Raw genomic sequence first — 16,933 nt, 5'->3', positions numbered from 1 at the left:
ATCAAAAATACAGTTCGTCGGTTACACTATCCACACATTTCCTGTGCTCACTGTTCACACGTGGCTAGTGGCTACCATATTGGATAGATAGATACAGAACATTTCCATCTTCACAGAAGGCTCTGTCTGACAGTGCTGGGCTAGATGTTAATGTTTGTCTTCTCTCTGTTAACTTTAATTGATGTGCTCTTTGTTGAACAGTTTTGATGTATAGCTGACCCTTGAACAGTGCGGGTGTTGGGGCACTGGCCCTTCGTGCAGCTGAAAATCCACATATAACTTATAGTTGTCCCTCCATAGCCGAGGTTCCTCTGTATCCTTGGTTTCATATCAGGAATTCAACCAACTGCAGACCATGTCACACTGTAGTATTTATTATCGAAAAAAAATCCTTGCGTAAGTGGACCCGTGCAGGTCAAACCTGTGTTGTTCAAGGGTCAACTGTAATCAAATCCATCAATTTCTCCCCCAAAGTTCATGTGTTTTGAGTTTTGTTGAAGACTTTCTTTACCTCAAGGTCACAAAGATATTCTCATACATTCTCCACCAATAGCTTTCTCATTTAGACCCTTAACCCATCTGGAGCTTCCATTTGTGTATGGTGAGGTTGGGATTTCACTTTATTTTTCTCCCTATAAAGCAGTAGTTTTCCTAAATTACCTATGTTTTAGTGTTTTTCACTAGATTCTAATAAACCACAGACATAGGAACATCCTCTTTATTATTCATGGTGTTGGTTTACTTTGAAGATGAAAAGTTATATTATAAATACTCTGAGTAAAATTTTACTCTGTCCTAGATAAGAGATGCTGCCTCCTTCTATAAGCGAAGCCAGTGCTACAAAGATGCTTTCAGGTGCTTTGAGCAGATTCAGGAATTTGATCTAGCCCTCAAAATGTACTGCCAAGAGGAACTTTTTGAAGAAGCTGCTGTGGCAGTGGAAAAGTAAGTGGTTTTATTCTCTTCCTTTCTCCCCCACATCCCCCCAAGCCCTGCCCTCCTGTTGCTCCTTGAGGAGGTATTGTCTTGCTCTTCTGAAGTGACTTGACCCCGTCACCCTCCTTCCACTTGGGTGGTGGCCTCCGTGCTGAGTCAAGAACTCCTTGAATACAGCGTCATGAGGAGAAGGGGCACAAGAAGATGAAGGATGCGTTACGAGTGTCTATAACATGCCCAGCAATTTCGTGCTTACTGATAGTTCTGTCCTCTCCACCTTTACCTGCTGAGTTGACGATTTCACTGATGTGTGGATGGATAGAGGTCAGAGCACTAGTGGGCGGTCAGGATTCTGCTTCATCGTGATTTACTGGCAGATGCCCAGCCAGGCCCTGATACATATGTGTATGATATGTATGATATGTATATACACATGCCCTCAGTTGTAGGACACACAAGTTTCATACATGACCCAGTAGAGCCTCCTTGAGCCTTCAGCCTAACTGATATGCCAAAGGTGAAGTGCAGATGGGTGGGGTTAATGGATGACAAGGAATCTAGAAACAGCATGTGGTTGATGCCTGTTGGAGGTCTTCCTGGTGGAGTGTAACAGCTAGAATTGCAGAGTCTGCTGTTCTGTATTTCTGCTCAACAGCTCCTGGAAAAGTAGGCTGTGGCTTAGTTCTGTATTTTCTTTGCTTTCTACCAAATTATACATGTGACAAAATGAACATGATTGATCAGGTGTTCGAACTTTATATTAAAGTTAGCATTTATTAAAGTATATCATATATTTTTTAAAAGCATGTAATTTTCACAAGGTAAATACACTTGTGTAACCAACACCTAGATAAAGAAATTGAGTTTTATTTTTGGAAATGGAAAAGAAGGTGTCTAGTGCCAAGGTTGGTAATTGAGCATATTCCTTTATCCAGATCTTTGGTTCCATTATGTGGAAGATATACACAGTGTGTATGTATTAGTCAGCTCAGGCTGCCATAGTAAAATGCCATAGATCGGGTGGCTTAAACAACAGAAATTTATTTTCTCACAGTTTTGGAGGTTAGAAGTCCACTATCAAGGCTCTAGTCAATTGGATTACTGGTGGGAGCTCTCTTCCTGGCTTGCAGACAGCTGCCTTCTTGCTGTGTCCTCATGTGGACTTCCCCTGGTGTTTAAGCATGGAGGGAGAGAGAGATTGTGGGCGACAGAGAGCTCCCTCTCTGGTGTCTCTTCTTTTTTTGTTTTTACTTTTCTTTTTTCTTGTTTGGCCACACTGCGCGGCTTGTGAGATCTTAGTTCCCCGACCAGGGATTGAACCCGGGCCTCGGCAGTGAAAGCACAGATTCCTAACCACTGGACTGCCAGGGAATTCCCTGGTGTCTCTTCTTATAAGGACACTAATCCTATTAGATCAAGGCTCCACCCTTATGACCTCATTTAACCTTAATTACTCCCTTAGAGGCCTCATCTCCAATTACAACCACACTAAGGGTTAGGGCTTCAACATATGAATTTTAAGGGACACAAATTGTCATCCATAACAGGGTGCCCCCTGTGACATTGATTGGGCGCTCTGTACGCTGAGTAATCAACCAGGCCAATTCCCTTGTGAGTCCATATGACAAGACCACCTGAGAGGGTTTTATTTAGTTCAATTATTTAGTTAATCTGTTCTCACTTTTCCAGGAGAGCATTGAATAATCATAGATTTTCCCCAGAAACATTTTTTTGGGGTCTCTCATAATTTTGTTTATCTTTATCAGCTTTCCTGAGGTATTCAACTGACTCTTTTTAATGATATGTTGAGTTGAGATCTAATGTCGTCAGGATTAATTGGAGCCTCACACTTGATTTTTCTGAGTGTCTTTTGAATGCTCTACATAATGTGTGTAGAATTCAGTTGCTAACTGGCCTGACTCAAAATGTAATGAGGACATTTTAGATTTGAAAAGAAAATACCTAAGAAAATTTTCTTAGTTTAAGAATTTTTTTTCCTTTGGCCACACCACGTGACATGAGGAATCTTAGTTCTCTGACCAGACATCGAACCCAGGCCCCCTGCAGTGGAAGCATGGAGTCTTAACCACTGGAGCACCAGGGAGGTCCCCCAAAATTTTTAAACTTGCTGTAAATACCCCCTACTCCATCAGCCAAAGCTCACAAGAGAGGCTCATCCTCAGTTACACCCCTTCACAGAGGGCCTGTTATACGAAGGGATCTGATATTTGTGGGATGACCCTGGGGCAGCAGGAGGTCCCTGGGCACCTCTCTGATTGTGAGGAAATGTGTTTTGTCTCCTGTGAGAGTTCAAAAGTAAGCATGTTTCATTGGATTGGCCCAGTGCCTTGAAAATTCGTATGTGGGGTATACTCACTTTGATCAGCAGAGTCAAGAGGAGCTTGACTTTGGGGACTTCGGGGCTTCATTCATCTCACACTAACTCAACCGCATACATTCCTGGCAAAAGAGAAAAGTCACACGTTGGTTAATAAGAGGAAGATTGATGTAATGGCTGGTGTGTCTGCAGCCCCCATCTCCACTCTTCCTCATTAATCAGGTATCAGACTCAACAGGGTTGTGTACCCAAAGTGATTAGCAAGCTTTTATGCAAGTTTAAGGGATTTTTTTCAAGGATGATTTTGGCTATGCATAATTTCTGCCTTACAGATTGACTTTCCAGCGTAATTGTCACTTGCCTAGGTTGCAACTCCACTATATTTCTTTTTTTCTTTTTTGTTTATTTATTTTTGTTGTTGTTTTTTATTTTTACTCTTTTTTTGGCTTTTGGGAGGGGTTTGTTCTTTTGTGTGTGTGTTTCTTTTTTGTTCTTTTTTTTAGTATTTTTTCTTTTTCTGCAACGCCACTATATTTCATTAATTAAGCATACTATTGCTTGGTTCCTTCAAGGAATAAAGAATTAATTTTAACAGTGTAAAATGAAACCTTGATAAAGATGCTGGATAACTTTAGGTCCTATTCTGCAGGTCCTATCTACAAGTGGTCATTTTATGATAAGTTGTTCTGTGCTGCATTTTGTAAAGTTTCTGTTGGGTGATACTGAGTTGACATTGGTGATGTCTGTCTGTCATTGCAGGTATGAAGAAATGCTAAGGGCCAAGACCCATCCCATTTCCAAGCTCTCCTATTCAGCCAGCCAGTTTTACTTGGAAGCTGCAGCCAAGTACCTGAGCGCGAATAAGATGAAGGAGATGATGACTGTGCTCTCGAAGCTCGACACGGAAGACCAGCTGGTGTTCCTGAAGTCTCGGAAGCGGCTTGCAGAGGCTGCCGACCTGCTCAACAGGGAAGGTCGGAGGGAAGAGGCCGCCCTGCTGATGAAGCAACATGGCTGCCTCTTAGAGGCTGCCAGGCTCACCGCCGACAAGGACTTCCAGGCCTCATGTCTGCTGGCGGCCGCCCGCCTCAATGTGGCCAGGGATTCCGATGTCGACCACACCAAGGCCATCCTCAGAGAAGCCCTGGACCTCTGCCATCAGACCAATCAGGCATCCGGCATTGCCGAGGCCCACTTCCTGCAGGGGGTGATCCTGAGAGACTTTCCAAAGCTCAAGGACGCCTTCCTGAGGTTTGACACCCTCAACCACTCAGCAGGGGCAGTGGAGGCACTCTACGAAGCCGCCAGCCACTGTGAGGCCCAGCCCGAAGATGTCCTGGCCCTGGCTCCAGCGGGCCTGGAGGTCCTTCTCGGTCTGGTCAGGGCCCTCAGAAGAGTGACCAACAACGCTGAGAAGGAGATGGTCAAGTCTTGCTTTGAGTTTTTTGGGATTTCGCAGGTGGATGCCAAGTACTGCCAGATAGCTCAAAACAACCCCGGACCCATATCAAGAATCATTTCTGACCTGGATTTGAACTTGAGAGAGAAGAAAACGAAAGAGCATTTCTTGATAATGACGGACCAGGTGAAATTAGCCTTAAACAAACACCTTCTGAGCAGGCTGTGTCAGATCACACAGAGCCTGCTTGGGAAGACCTACCTGGGCGTCTGCACGAAGTTTATCGTGGGCTTAAAATGCGAGGATGGACACTGTGAAGATTTCCACAAGCCTTTGCGGCGTCATGAGGCCAAGTGTTTGGTTCAGACAAAAATACACCTGGTGGCAATCAATGGATTGCTTTTGGAAGCCAAAAAAGTATTCCCTAAAGTCTTAGCTGAAGAACTTGAAGAAATCGATTATATTTTGTCTCCGGATAAATATGGCCTTTGCAAATCCCTGCTGAATGTCCTCTTCCCTAAGCATTTCCATCAGAGAGTATTGTCAGAAAACCCCATGGCATGCAAAGAAGTCCTGAAACCACTTTACAGATCCTTCCGGTCCTACAGGTCTGCTCTGAAAGAGTACATCCATGTCCTATTTCAAAACGAAAGGGCTCAAAGCCGCCGGGAGTCCACGGACCTGTGGCTGAGCGCCATGCAGGCTTTCCTTCTCTCTTCTAGCTACCCTGATGAGCTTGAAAAGCTGCTCCACCAGGAGGAGGACCGCTACAACCAGGAACTCAAAGCCCTCCAGGCTGAAAAAGAGGAAAGGGGCAGGGGGAGAGGCAGCAGGATGAAAGGAATAGAAGGGAAATTTGGCATGCTGACACCCAACAAGGATGAGGAGAGCGTGGAGAAGACCCACCTGTGCTTCATCCGGCTGCTGGAGGATTCCATCCACCAGTTCTACGTGTGCAGGAACCCAGAAGACTACAAGAGGCGCTTTTTCCGTTTCATGAACGTCCTTGTCAAGAGGTGCAAAGAGCCACTCATCCCCAGCATTGGGAACACGGTGGCCCTGCTGGAGCTCCAGTTCATCCACTGCGGGGCGGTCCTGGCCCGCCTCTGGAAGAACGCCATCCTGTGCCTCCCCAAGAGCTACATCGCGCTGTTGCACTACTGGGAGTTCCTGTTCAGCAAGAAGGACCGGGAGCCTGGGGATGTGTTCGCCATCATTCAGGAATACAGACCCAAGGACATGACCAGAGCCATTCAGGATTTCCGGTTCCACCTGTCCTACCTCGTCAAGGTGCTCTGCGGCCGCGAGAACGAGAACTTCAATGTCCTGCTCGATGCCTTCAGTGAAATTGACTACGTGGTATCCGGGGAGGCGGAGCGGACCCTGGTGCTGTGCTTGGTGATGCTCGTGAACACTGAGGGGCTGCTGCAGCCGTCATGCAAGCCTCTTCTGTCAAGCCACTTCCAGGAGATCGAGGCCAGGCTGCAGCTGATGAGCATGGACTTCCCAGGCCAGGTCCCCGAGAGGCTCCTCAGAGTGGTGAAGCGGGTGCAGCTGGCGGTCAACGTGAAATCTGTGGCGGAGGCGCTGCAGGACCTGCTCTTTGAGCGGGATGAAGAGTACCTGATGGACTGCCACTGGCAGTGGGACAGCGGGCACACCAAAGGGACCACGGTCCGAGGCCTCTACCACGAGGAGGTCAGACTGAACCGCCTGTTCTCCGTGGACCCCATGGGCTGCTTTGTCGAACCCGAGTGCGAGGTTGGTCAGGACGAGATGGAGGAGCTGGCCTTGGAAGACCGGGACCACCTCCTTGCCACCATCCTGTCGCAGAAGCAGCGGAAGGCCTTCATCCAGCGGAAGCTGCGGAGGGCGTACCTGGTGGTGTCCCTGTGCATCAGCTGGATGAGGAGGGTGGGGGCCCAGGCCGAGCACTTCAGGGAGGAGGGCAGGGAACCCGGGGCTGGGAGCTTCAAAAAGGCCGATGTGGACAGGACCCAGTGCGACCTGTGTGGGGTGAAGTTCACCCGCGGGCCCGAGAACTATTTCAGCCCTGATCAGGCATTTGAGGGAGCGGCTCCTGAGGCTGTGGCCCTTTCCGGGGCCGAGCTGGAAGACGAGCAAGGTCGGGAGAGGAGCAATGAGTCTTACGAGCAGCACATCCGCCTGCAAAGCCACCAGAGGCAGCAAGCGGCCTACCAGAAGTACTCAGACTTTTTCCACAAGAAGGTGGACCCCGCTATTGATGAAGGCAAGCTGGTGGTGCAGAACATGGAGCAGAACGTGTGGGTCGGCAGCCACCTGGGCTCCAAAGAGCACAGCCACATGTTGCAGAGGAAGGTCCAGGAGAACCTCAAGAAGGTCTCGGACATGGTGGAGGACCTCTACAGGCGGAAGGCCTGGGCTGGCGGTAAGGGCCCTCAGAAGTGGGGTGCAGATGGTGTCAGAACCCGGGCTTTGAGAACACATGTCCGACTCCAGTCCTTTGTAGTGATGTCTGACCTGGGGATGATGGAATCTTGGCATTAGCAGAAATACAAGTGAGGACCATGCGTTCTCCAGTTACAGCAAAGCCCCATTGTTTGGACCATCCCTCCCACAGTTAACGATGTGTCATCATCTTGGGTCAGGATGGTTTCCCCTGGCACAACAGACAAGAAAAGTGTTTGCTAACCAATTCTATGTAGAGGATAGAGGGGGAATGTTTCAAGTCTGAGGAAACTCTTTAAGCGTCCCCTGATTCATTCATTCAGTGATCGTTTCTTGAGCACCTACTATGTGCTGAACCCTTGACTAAGATCTAGAGGTGTGTAGCTGGTCTCTTCCTTTTAGGAGGGTCCTCACACCATACCCAGTGTGAGCCTTTAATAAGAATTCTTATGTGGTCTGTGAATCAGATTTCCTCTGACATCCTTATTAACTACGTCTTAGCAATGCTGAATGAAAGTTATGTATAAAATCAGTGAAATTGCATATTTTTAAATCATTCTAGAATTCAGACACTCTGGTTTAAGATAATAACAGTTTGAACAAAAGCTTCCTCGAAAGGCTTGCTACTGGCAGTGTCTCCAGACGGGCAGGACTGGTAATCAGGCTGGCATCTACTTGTGGTTTCTGCTCCTGGTGGCAGACAGTGGTCTTATGCTGCCCCTCTCCACAGGGAAAGCAGAGATGAGCTCCCAGGAGCTGAGGGCTTTGGCTCTAGTACTGAGTGTCCTGGTCCCTACAGCCTCCCGTTCACTCAGAGCTCTCATTCTTTGGTTCCCTAGCGGAGGAGGTCATGGCTCGGCTGGTCAGCGTCCTGATCCATTCCGTCAGGGATGCGCGGGAGTGGCTGAGGAAAACAGAGCTGCACTTGAAGGAAGAAGGTGAGGAGTCCTTCACCCCAGGGTGATGCTCTGGGTCTTGTGGTCCTTGATTCTGCTGGCTCCCAGGTCAGTCTGAAGTAGGGCCGCCTGTGATGTGAGCAGTGGTCGCTCACCATCTAGAAGCACCGCCCCCAGTGACTCAAGTCAATAGTGATAGAGTGGCTGGGTTCCCCCATCTGACTGTGAGGGCTGTTATTCAGGGCTTGTGCCAGTTGCTTTTCCAAAAATGTTTGCCACTCATGAGCTGTTATCAGTGATGCTCTGTCACTACTCCCATGGTGGGCAAAGTGTTGCAAAGCCATCCCTAGATAAATGTTTGCCTGTGCAAACCATTCATGTAAATCCATGAATATGTATTGAGTGTCTAGAATGTATCAGTACTGTTCTGGGCTTGGGGATATAAAACAAATTTGTGAACAAAACACATAAAATCATTGGGGAAACTTGCATACATCTTCCTTCAGAGGGTTTAAGGCTGGTGTATAGTGAGTTGGGTTTCTTTCCTGACAGTCAGACTTATCTTGCCGAGTTCTATTTGATCTGGAAAGTCTCCCCCTCTTGGGGAGACCTTATTTCTTCTTCCTCCCAGTATCTCACCTGCCCCAGATTGCCCTTCTGTGAGTCCTCATAATCCAGAGGCTGCTGGAAAATCCAGACCCCCGAGCTGGGGAAAACTGGAAAGGACTTGACACAAATGTCTGTGCCAATAAAAAATCTTTAGATTATAGTCACTTCTGGCACTATGATTTTTGTGATTGTTTCAAACAGGAGAATATAACTGGGATACCAACTCAAGGCTGTGGTTGATTTTAGGCTTTGTTTGACAAATTTTTCATTTAAAGGGCCTCTAAAATAAGGCCAGAAGAACTAGCCTGTAAAAGAACATTCTGGAGAAAGGTGTTTACTTTGGCTCTGGCTGGGGTTTTTTTTCTGTAATTTAAAACGACGATTACAGAGACATCAGGTTTTACTAGGATGTTATATGTTGCAGTAGAGTGGAAAAGATCACCATCCTGCACTTCATTTCTGTTGTCTTGCTTTTTAAACAGGTGTCGTTCAAGAAGATGATTACGAAAATGAATTGGAAGACTTTGGTGAGCTCCGTCCCAGAAGGCGTTTTCGGAAATGTGCAAAGCAGAGAAAGTAGTAACATTCACACGGCTGCTGCTTCCTAAACCTTCAGGACCGTTCCATCCTGACTTAGAATCCCGAGTGCTGGGGCAGAGGAGGAGAAGAATATACATTAGCATAAGAAGTGGCGGGAGGGCTCTAACAATGTCTTTGCTTATCATTCTTGTTATTTCTCTCTCTGTGGTGGCTCAGGGTCTGACTGCTCCCTCAGAGCAGGGGCCTCTTAAGTGTTTTCCAAGTTCAAGTCCAGCAGTACTAGGTCCCCCTAAAAGAGGCTCAGGCGAGAGGAGTCATAGCTGGAGGGAACACTGGGATCCTCCCCCCGAGGCCCCCAGGTTCTCTGGCTGGTCATCACCATGACACTGGTCAGTAAGTAGCAGGGACATCCCTCGCCTCAGTGTTGCCACTGCCCTGGCCCAGGAACACTGCCCCTGGATCCTCTCATCTCTGTTCATGCTGCTGGCCACCCCCGACCCCAGGCCACACTCTGGTCATCTCTGAGCCCACCTGTGGCTTAAATCCTTCTGCTATATATGTTAGCCTTTTGTCTCGGTGGCAACGTTTCTGCCTGCCTTCCCCCCATTTTTTGAGACCATCCTCAGCTGCCCGTGCAAGTCGCGATTAGACTACCTCAGAACGTAGTCAAGAATTCCCCGTTGTTTTCTGGGCGGCCGGCCTCAGGACCAGCCCCCTAGAATGAAAGGCTGGGGGATGTTGCAGGGGGTTCCCAGCCTGTCTCTCCAAGGTTGTCCCAACTCTACCTTGGCTCTGGTGCAGACATTCCAAACAGTGTTTTGTATGTAGCCCTCTACATCTAGTTTCCTTGGGTCTCCCTGGCAAGTTAGCTGTCCTAGCTTAGCTTGACATTCCGATGAGTTTTCCCCCACTGAGCTCTCCACGGGAGCACTGGGACCTGCAGAGCTGGAGGTTGGGGACAGGTAGACAGAGGAGAAGCCAGCCTTTTGGTGCCCATCCATAAGGATTCGGCCATGAATCACTGCCCTGTGGCCAGCAGGCCTGGGAAGAAGAAGGGGCTGTGGGCCTGTTTGCAGGAGGCCGTTGCTGCCCACTGAGCCATCGGTATGTCCCTTTCTGGAAGCTCTTCCGCCTCTCTCATGGTCACTTCCCTCCCTGTCCCCCACCCTTCAGCCCGGCCTGGTGCCAAAGGTCAGGCTCACATTGGTCCGTCACTGTTTCATCATCACCACAGAACCAGCCTTCTCCCCATGCTGCTGCTGCTTTGGCTGCTCTTTGTTTTTTTCTTCATTGTCTTTCTAAATGACTCTGTTTCCTTGAAATGTATGGTATCTAATTTTTATTAGTTTATAGTTCTAATTTTTATTCCAGGTGTTTTTATAAACTTTACTTGCCAAGAAAAAAAAAACAATCAAATCTTGCTGTATTATCACATTTTTATAAAGTTAAATCATTTCTCTTACATTTCTCTCCACTTGTTTATTTCTCATCTCTACTTAGAGAGTAAAGAGGTAAATCATGGAGCAGGTTCTTTCTGGTCAGCTGGTGGACAGAAGCTTGCCGTGTCTTCTGAAACTGAGAAATCCAGGGGCCCACAGCTGCAGCTGACTGCACCATCTCTTGAGGGCCTGCCTGTGTAAATTCTTTCCCTTTGGGTGTTTCCAAGCAGGCAGGGTGTGGACTGGAAGGGGTCTTGTCCGTGCCCCATAACAAGAACATTTCCCTTGGAGACGGGAAACCAGGAATTGAATCCTGGTCCTGCCCCAAGGAGCTGTATAGCCTGGGACAAGTCAGACCCGGTCCACACTCCCTGAGGGCTAGAATGTGGCACCACCCCCGAGGGACTGGGGATCTGGTGTGGCAGGTTTGGGGCACAATATTTAATAACAACACAGCATTGTGCCTCCTGTGCTGGTCATTTCTCCTCACGCATCTGTCTCCTTCAGGGTTTTTGCAAGATGGGAATCTGGCATTCATGGGTTCTCCAGCTATGACACCATCTTAATCTCAATGCCTAACCTCTCCTCTCTCTCTCTCTCTCTCTCTCTCTCTCTCACACACACACACACACACACACACACACACACACACACACACTCACTCACTCACTTCTCCCTGGCTGTCTCCAGCAGGCTGACTCAGGGTCTGAGTTGCCTGCAGCATGTTCCCAGATCGATACCATGTAGTTGCCAGAAATCCACCCCTGGGTCGTCCTTAAGTTCCTGATCCAGAGGATGGGTAAATCAACACAGCAGGTGACGTTGCTCTCCCTCTGCTGCAAGTATCTTTCCTCAGCCCTGAGACTGTCTTTGTCCGATCCTGTCCCTCTAAACATGCTTCGGAGATTCTGCCTGTAGAGTGCAAGGCAGGTGGGGACACCAGGAGCGATCTCCCCACCCAGCAGCCCCCCGTAGCAGCCGAGAGGTCGAACGTCCACGGAGGGGTCTCCCTGTTGAACTTGACAGACCTGCCCACCTTACCACAGCAGGGACAGCAGGCCTGCCAACAGCAGTAGAGAGCTGAGCCTCACTCCCACCCGCCGCCCAGAAAAACGTGTCTCCTCGCCTGCTAAGGGGGAGGGAAAGCCATCAGCCAGGTACTGGGTGTTCTTTAGGTGGGTTGTTGTTGACAGACCTGCCTCCCGGTTCTGCAGAATCCTAACTGTACTCAGAATCCTATGTTCTCTGCTTAAGACACAGCATCTCACCCTCCTCAGTGGTGATGTGACCTGAGCATCTGATAGGACCTTGTGGGGGGATGGGCTGCACTAAAAGGAGAGCTGTCATCACGGGATCTTGGAAGTGAGCCACTAAGATTGAAATTTGGCTTCTTTTACTCTCCATGGGTGTTCAGACATGTTATTTAAAATCTCTGAGCCCATTCAGGCATTTATAAAATGGAAATAATGACACAAGCTTGGAGCTTGCATGTAATTACATTATCTTCCCTCCTCCCCTGCCTCCCTTCCCTAGTGGGACCAAGAATGCAAAAAAGATTCCAGGCATCTATTTCCGGGGCAGGGAGGGGTGGTCACGAACGATGATGAGCTCTGGGGACAGAGCTGGGTCAGCTTTGTGATGCCTGGACGGAGGTGGGGACATTCCTGAGAGGGCTTTGTTCCCAGGGGCCTAACCTTTTTAGAGACTGAGACTATTTTTAGCCCAAGTTTTTGTGATTCTGCAGGACAGCTGTTTCAGGCAAGTATGTCCACCACCCTGTGGTATTTGGAGTCATTTTAAGGTTCGGGAGTGGGATAGGGGAAGAGAATGAGAATAACTCCTGAGATGTTTCCTTTGTGGCTACTCTAGAGCGTCTGGAGGGGCTGAGCAGGTGAACACCCTTTTTTTTTTTTTGGCTGCGCCACGCGGCATACAGGAATCTTAGTTCCCTGACCAGGGATAGAACCCATGTCTGCTGCAGTGGGAGCACAGAGTCTTAACCACTGGACCGCCAGGGAAGTCCCCAGATAAACATCCCTTTTTACACTTCAAGTTGAGAGTCAATATCTGCCCTCTTTTCCATTTTTCTGCCATTCCGTTTGCCAAAACCAAATCATGATGGAGAAAAGATGGGTGACACCCGCCCTGATGAGGCTGTAGGAGGTGGGCCTACCCATGGCAGCGGGAACGAAACCAGGACGACCTTCCTGGAGGCCATGCCGACAGTATCTGTTAAGTTTAAAAACGGATTCAACTTTGGACCCAGCATTCCTACATTTTGTTTTTTAATTGCTATCATTTTTAATTGTGGTAAAATACACACAACACGCAATTTACCGTCTTCATCATTTTTCAGTGTTAAATACATTCACACTGTTGTGCCCACCATCACCATCCATCTCCAGAACTTTCTTACTTTGCAAAACTGAAACTCTGTACCCATTGCACAACAACTCCCCACTTTCCCTCTGCCCAGCCTCTGGCACCCTCCATTCCACTGTCTGTGTCTATGAGTTTGACTACTCTAGGGACCTCAGGGAAGTGGAATCATACAGTATTCGTCCTTTTGTGACTGGCTTATTTCACTCAACATAATGTCTTCAAGGTCCATCCATGTTGTAGCATATTGCAGAATTTCCTTCCCTTTTAAGGCTGAATAATATTCCATTGTATGTATATTACCAGCATTTTTACTTTTAGGGATTTTTTTTTTTATTGGTACGCGGGCCTCTCACTGTTGTGGCCTCTCCCGTTGCGGAGCACAGGCTCCGGACGTGCAGGCTCAGCGGCCATGGCTCACGGGCCCAGCCGCTCTGCGGCATGTGGGATCTTCCCGGGCCGGGGCATGAACCCGTGTCCCCTGCATCAGCAGGCGGACTCTCAACCACTGCGCCACCAGGGAAGCCCAGGGATTTTCTTTTTTTTTTTTTTTTGGCCGTGACTTGTGGCCTGCAGGAACTTAGTTCCCCGACCAGGGATCGAACCCATGCCCCCAGCAGTGGAGGCACAGAGCCCTAATCACTGGACTGCCAGGGAATTCCCTAGGGATTTCTATTAGCAAAACATTCCTACAAGTGCCCAAATAAATGTCCACTTCTGGAGCCTCAGGAGAGCACAAAATTGCAGACAACTCAAGTATTCAGCTGGGGTGTGGCTGAACATTGTGAATATGGGTCAGGTTTTAGAAAGATGGAAATGTGGCGAAGGTCAATTGCTCCCTGAAAACTCAAGCTATGAAGAGGAGGCTCTGTGGTTCAATCCACTTTTGTAAAACAAAAATTTAATTCCAAATTGTTGACGGTGATCTTGAGTACTCTGTAAGTGGGATTTTAAAAATAGTTTGGAGTCTACGTGTGGTCACAAAAAACAATAAAGATATTTATGGAGATCAAAACAGAGAGGTACAGGAGGGCAAATATTTGTTGCTCAAAGAGGCAGTCAGAGAAGAACTTGACCCCCATCGACTCAGGTGCTTACAAAGCGATATTAAGAGGTGATGATAATCCAGTAGGAAAGGATGCTCTTCAAGACACCCCTTGAGGCCTCACAGATCAACTCTGTCCTATGCTTCTCATCCAACTGATCCCCATCCAACTGGTGTGCATCTGCAGCCAGCAGTAAATAAGAGGGCACCTCAGCTTCTAAGGTTGTCCATCAATTACACCTTGAACTTTATCACCTGACCCTGCTATGTCCTATTCTTAGTAATCTTAATTCAAGGATCCTCCCCGAGAGCATCCTTGCCCTTTAGTTTCCCAAATGATGGCATCTTCCTGCTGCCTTCCTTGGCGTCTTTCCTAAGCTCTAAGGACACACTCACCTAGCTATGGGGCTTGAGACAGAGCAAACAGCAACAAGAACAGCTGTCGTTTAGTAAGTGAGTACTTCAGTGGTGGCTTATGCAGGTACCACCCTAGTGAGTACTCACAGCAACCCCATGAGGGAGATGTCATGATCACACCCATCACACAGGTGAGAACTGAGGCTCTAAGAGCTCCATCTAGCCCTGTCCCTCAGGACTCTCCTCTCCAGCACTAGCCCGTGGGGATCACAGGTAAGTTTGTTTGAACTGTACACAGATAAAAAGGGTAGAAGTTTTCTTGAAATAAAAACAGTTTTCTTCCATCTTCTAGTCCACTAATTTCCTCCTCCCTTCAGTTTTCCTTCATGCAGATGTCATCGCGTTTCCAATTTTCTGGGGTCCTTTGACCATTCTGACTGCTGATCTTTCAGGTGCTAATTTGGCAGCGGTGGGGGGAGCATCTGGTTTTTGTCACCGCTCACAAAGCCCCTTTCCCTGGGTGAGAGCTTCAGGGCTTCTTTCCCACCATGTCTTTGGTCTCATCGGCCCTGGAGTGGGACCCCGGGGCTAGTACAGGGCTCAGCCATATCCAAGGGAGGGAAAGAGCCTCTCACGTAGAATGTTCCTGACTTTACAGAGGAGGAAACACAACAGACCTGGTTGGTGACTTTTTCCGTTTTACTCAAAGCTTCTGGGTTAGAGCGAGGGGGAAACACTTTATCCCTCCCTCTGGGGCTGCGAGATGTCTGAACAGCTGGACAAAAGGGAGAAGATGCAGTGTGCCTGATGCCAAACATCGGAATCCTTGGAATCAACCACAGGATGGGTGACCTTGATCATCAGTTCTCTCAGCTCATCAAAACTCTGCTCTTAAGGACCCAAGTCAGGTTAGAGTTTTTAGGGACACCTGAGTTTGTAATTCAGGCATTTTCTGGAAGAACTCTTAATCTTCCTCCTATCAAGGGCTTTCAGATAAAATTTTGAAAGAAGAAGAAATCCTATTAGAATAAAAGTAGACTCTGGAGATGTTAGTCTGTCAGGCTGTCTGTGCTGCAGGAGGGGGGAATGTGGCCTGGCCCCAAGGGCAAAGCTGTGAGTAGGCAGGACACGTGTGTGTGTGTGTGTGCGCACGTGTGTGCGTGTGTGTGTGTGTATAGGGACCAGGACATGGAGGAAGAAGGTGCATGTGGCTGAATTTCTCATCCCTTCTGTTCCTTCTTTGTATTTAACTCAAAGGAAGAAAAAATGCACAGGCTGCCTGGGGGTGTCCAGGTGGAATGAAGCCACCGCAGTTTAGTCCAAGTGAATGGCAATCCGCAAATATATCTGAGAAAGAGTCTTTGCCAAGGGATGAACACTGTTTGTCTACCCTTTTTACAGGAGATATTTTAAAAAATCAAGTGAGAGCCTGCAATCTGAAGGGTCTACACACCCTTTTTTCACCCTGCACTGATAGGAGTAGGTGTGTGGGGTAGGTTCGTCAGGGAGGAGCAGGGGGAGTTCTGTGCACTGCAGAGGCGGCTGTCTTTTCTACATATGGAGAGGAGAACTAGAGCCCTTCTTGGCTAGGGCTGTCACCCCACTAATGATAAGCAGGTATATTAGTCTGTTTATATGGGGCTGCCATAAGAAAGTACCACAGATTGGAGGACTTAAACAATGAAATTGTATATTCTCACTTCTGGAGGCTTGAAGTCTGAGATCAAGGTGTTGGCAGTTTGGTCTTTCCTGAGGCCTCTCTCCATGGCTTGTAGACGGCCGTCTTCTCCCTGTGTCTACACATGGTCCTCCCTCTGTGCGTGTCTGTGTCCAAATTTCCTCTTCTTATAAGGACACCAATCCTACTGGATTAGAGCCCACCCTAATGACCTCATTTAAATTAATCACCTCTTTAAAGACCCTCTCTCTAAACACAGTCACATTCTGAGGTACTGGGGGTTAGGATTTTAACATACAAATCTGGGGAGGGGGGACACAACTTAGCCCATAGACCAGGTTACGGCATCAGCTTTTCTGAGCCACTCGAGGAAGAAGGAGTTTGGTTGAATCATTAGCCTCAGTTGTCAAGTCACAGAGAGCAGAGCCTGGGATGAAAGTTCTGGCTGAGTGAAGGGGACCAAAGGCTTTAGTCATCTGGTCAACTAGGATGCGGCATGTGCTGGAGGAGCTTGGACAACTGGCTGGCGGGGGCGTGGGAGCGGTAATAAATGCTGTCCTTTGAGCTCTGCCTTCTGCCTCCCTTCTGTCTTTTCTGATCTTACTCCCAAACGTCTCCATCACTCCTGGGGCCTCAGTTTCCCTGCTGTGCTCATCACTTCTCAATCAAGTCTTCCTGTCCCAACACCTCTTCCAAAGACCTGCTGATACCTTCTTAAAGTTCAAGGTGTAGGAGGTGCCATCTTTCTGGGAACCAAGTCTTTTGTCACTGATTATGTGTCATTTGCTTTCATTTTTTAGAGAAAGCCTTCTTTCAACCATGTCTTGACTTTTTCATTACCAGTAATTTCCATTTGTACTCTTCAACTTTTGTTTTCCTAAAGACTA

General features: G+C 48.0%; 1 protein-coding gene across 1 annotated transcript in view; it reads left to right on the top strand.

The window, feature by feature from the left end:
* Positions 1-9,188, top strand: part of TRANK1 (tetratricopeptide repeat and ankyrin repeat containing 1) — a gene marked incomplete at its 3' end in the record, with an annotated part of 66,841 nt that extends 57,653 nt beyond the window's left edge. The window contains exons 20-23 of the mRNA XM_079712398.1: positions 800-945; positions 4,034-7,083; positions 7,943-8,041; positions 9,091-9,188. Of these exons, the coding sequence (XP_079568524.1) occupies positions 800-945; positions 4,034-7,083; positions 7,943-8,041; positions 9,091-9,188 (3,393 nt within the window). The remainder of the gene's footprint in view (positions 1-799; positions 946-4,033; positions 7,084-7,942; positions 8,042-9,090) is intronic.
* Positions 9,189-16,933: the final 7,745 nt, after the last annotated feature.

Source organism: Hyperoodon ampullatus (assembly GCF_949752795.1).
Source record: "Hyperoodon ampullatus genome assembly, chromosome: 10".
Classification (NCBI taxonomy): domain Eukaryota; kingdom Metazoa; phylum Chordata; class Mammalia; order Artiodactyla; family Ziphiidae; genus Hyperoodon; species Hyperoodon ampullatus.
Note: the sequence above shows the minus strand (reverse complement) of the source record. Positions and strands in the feature narration are given on the sequence as shown.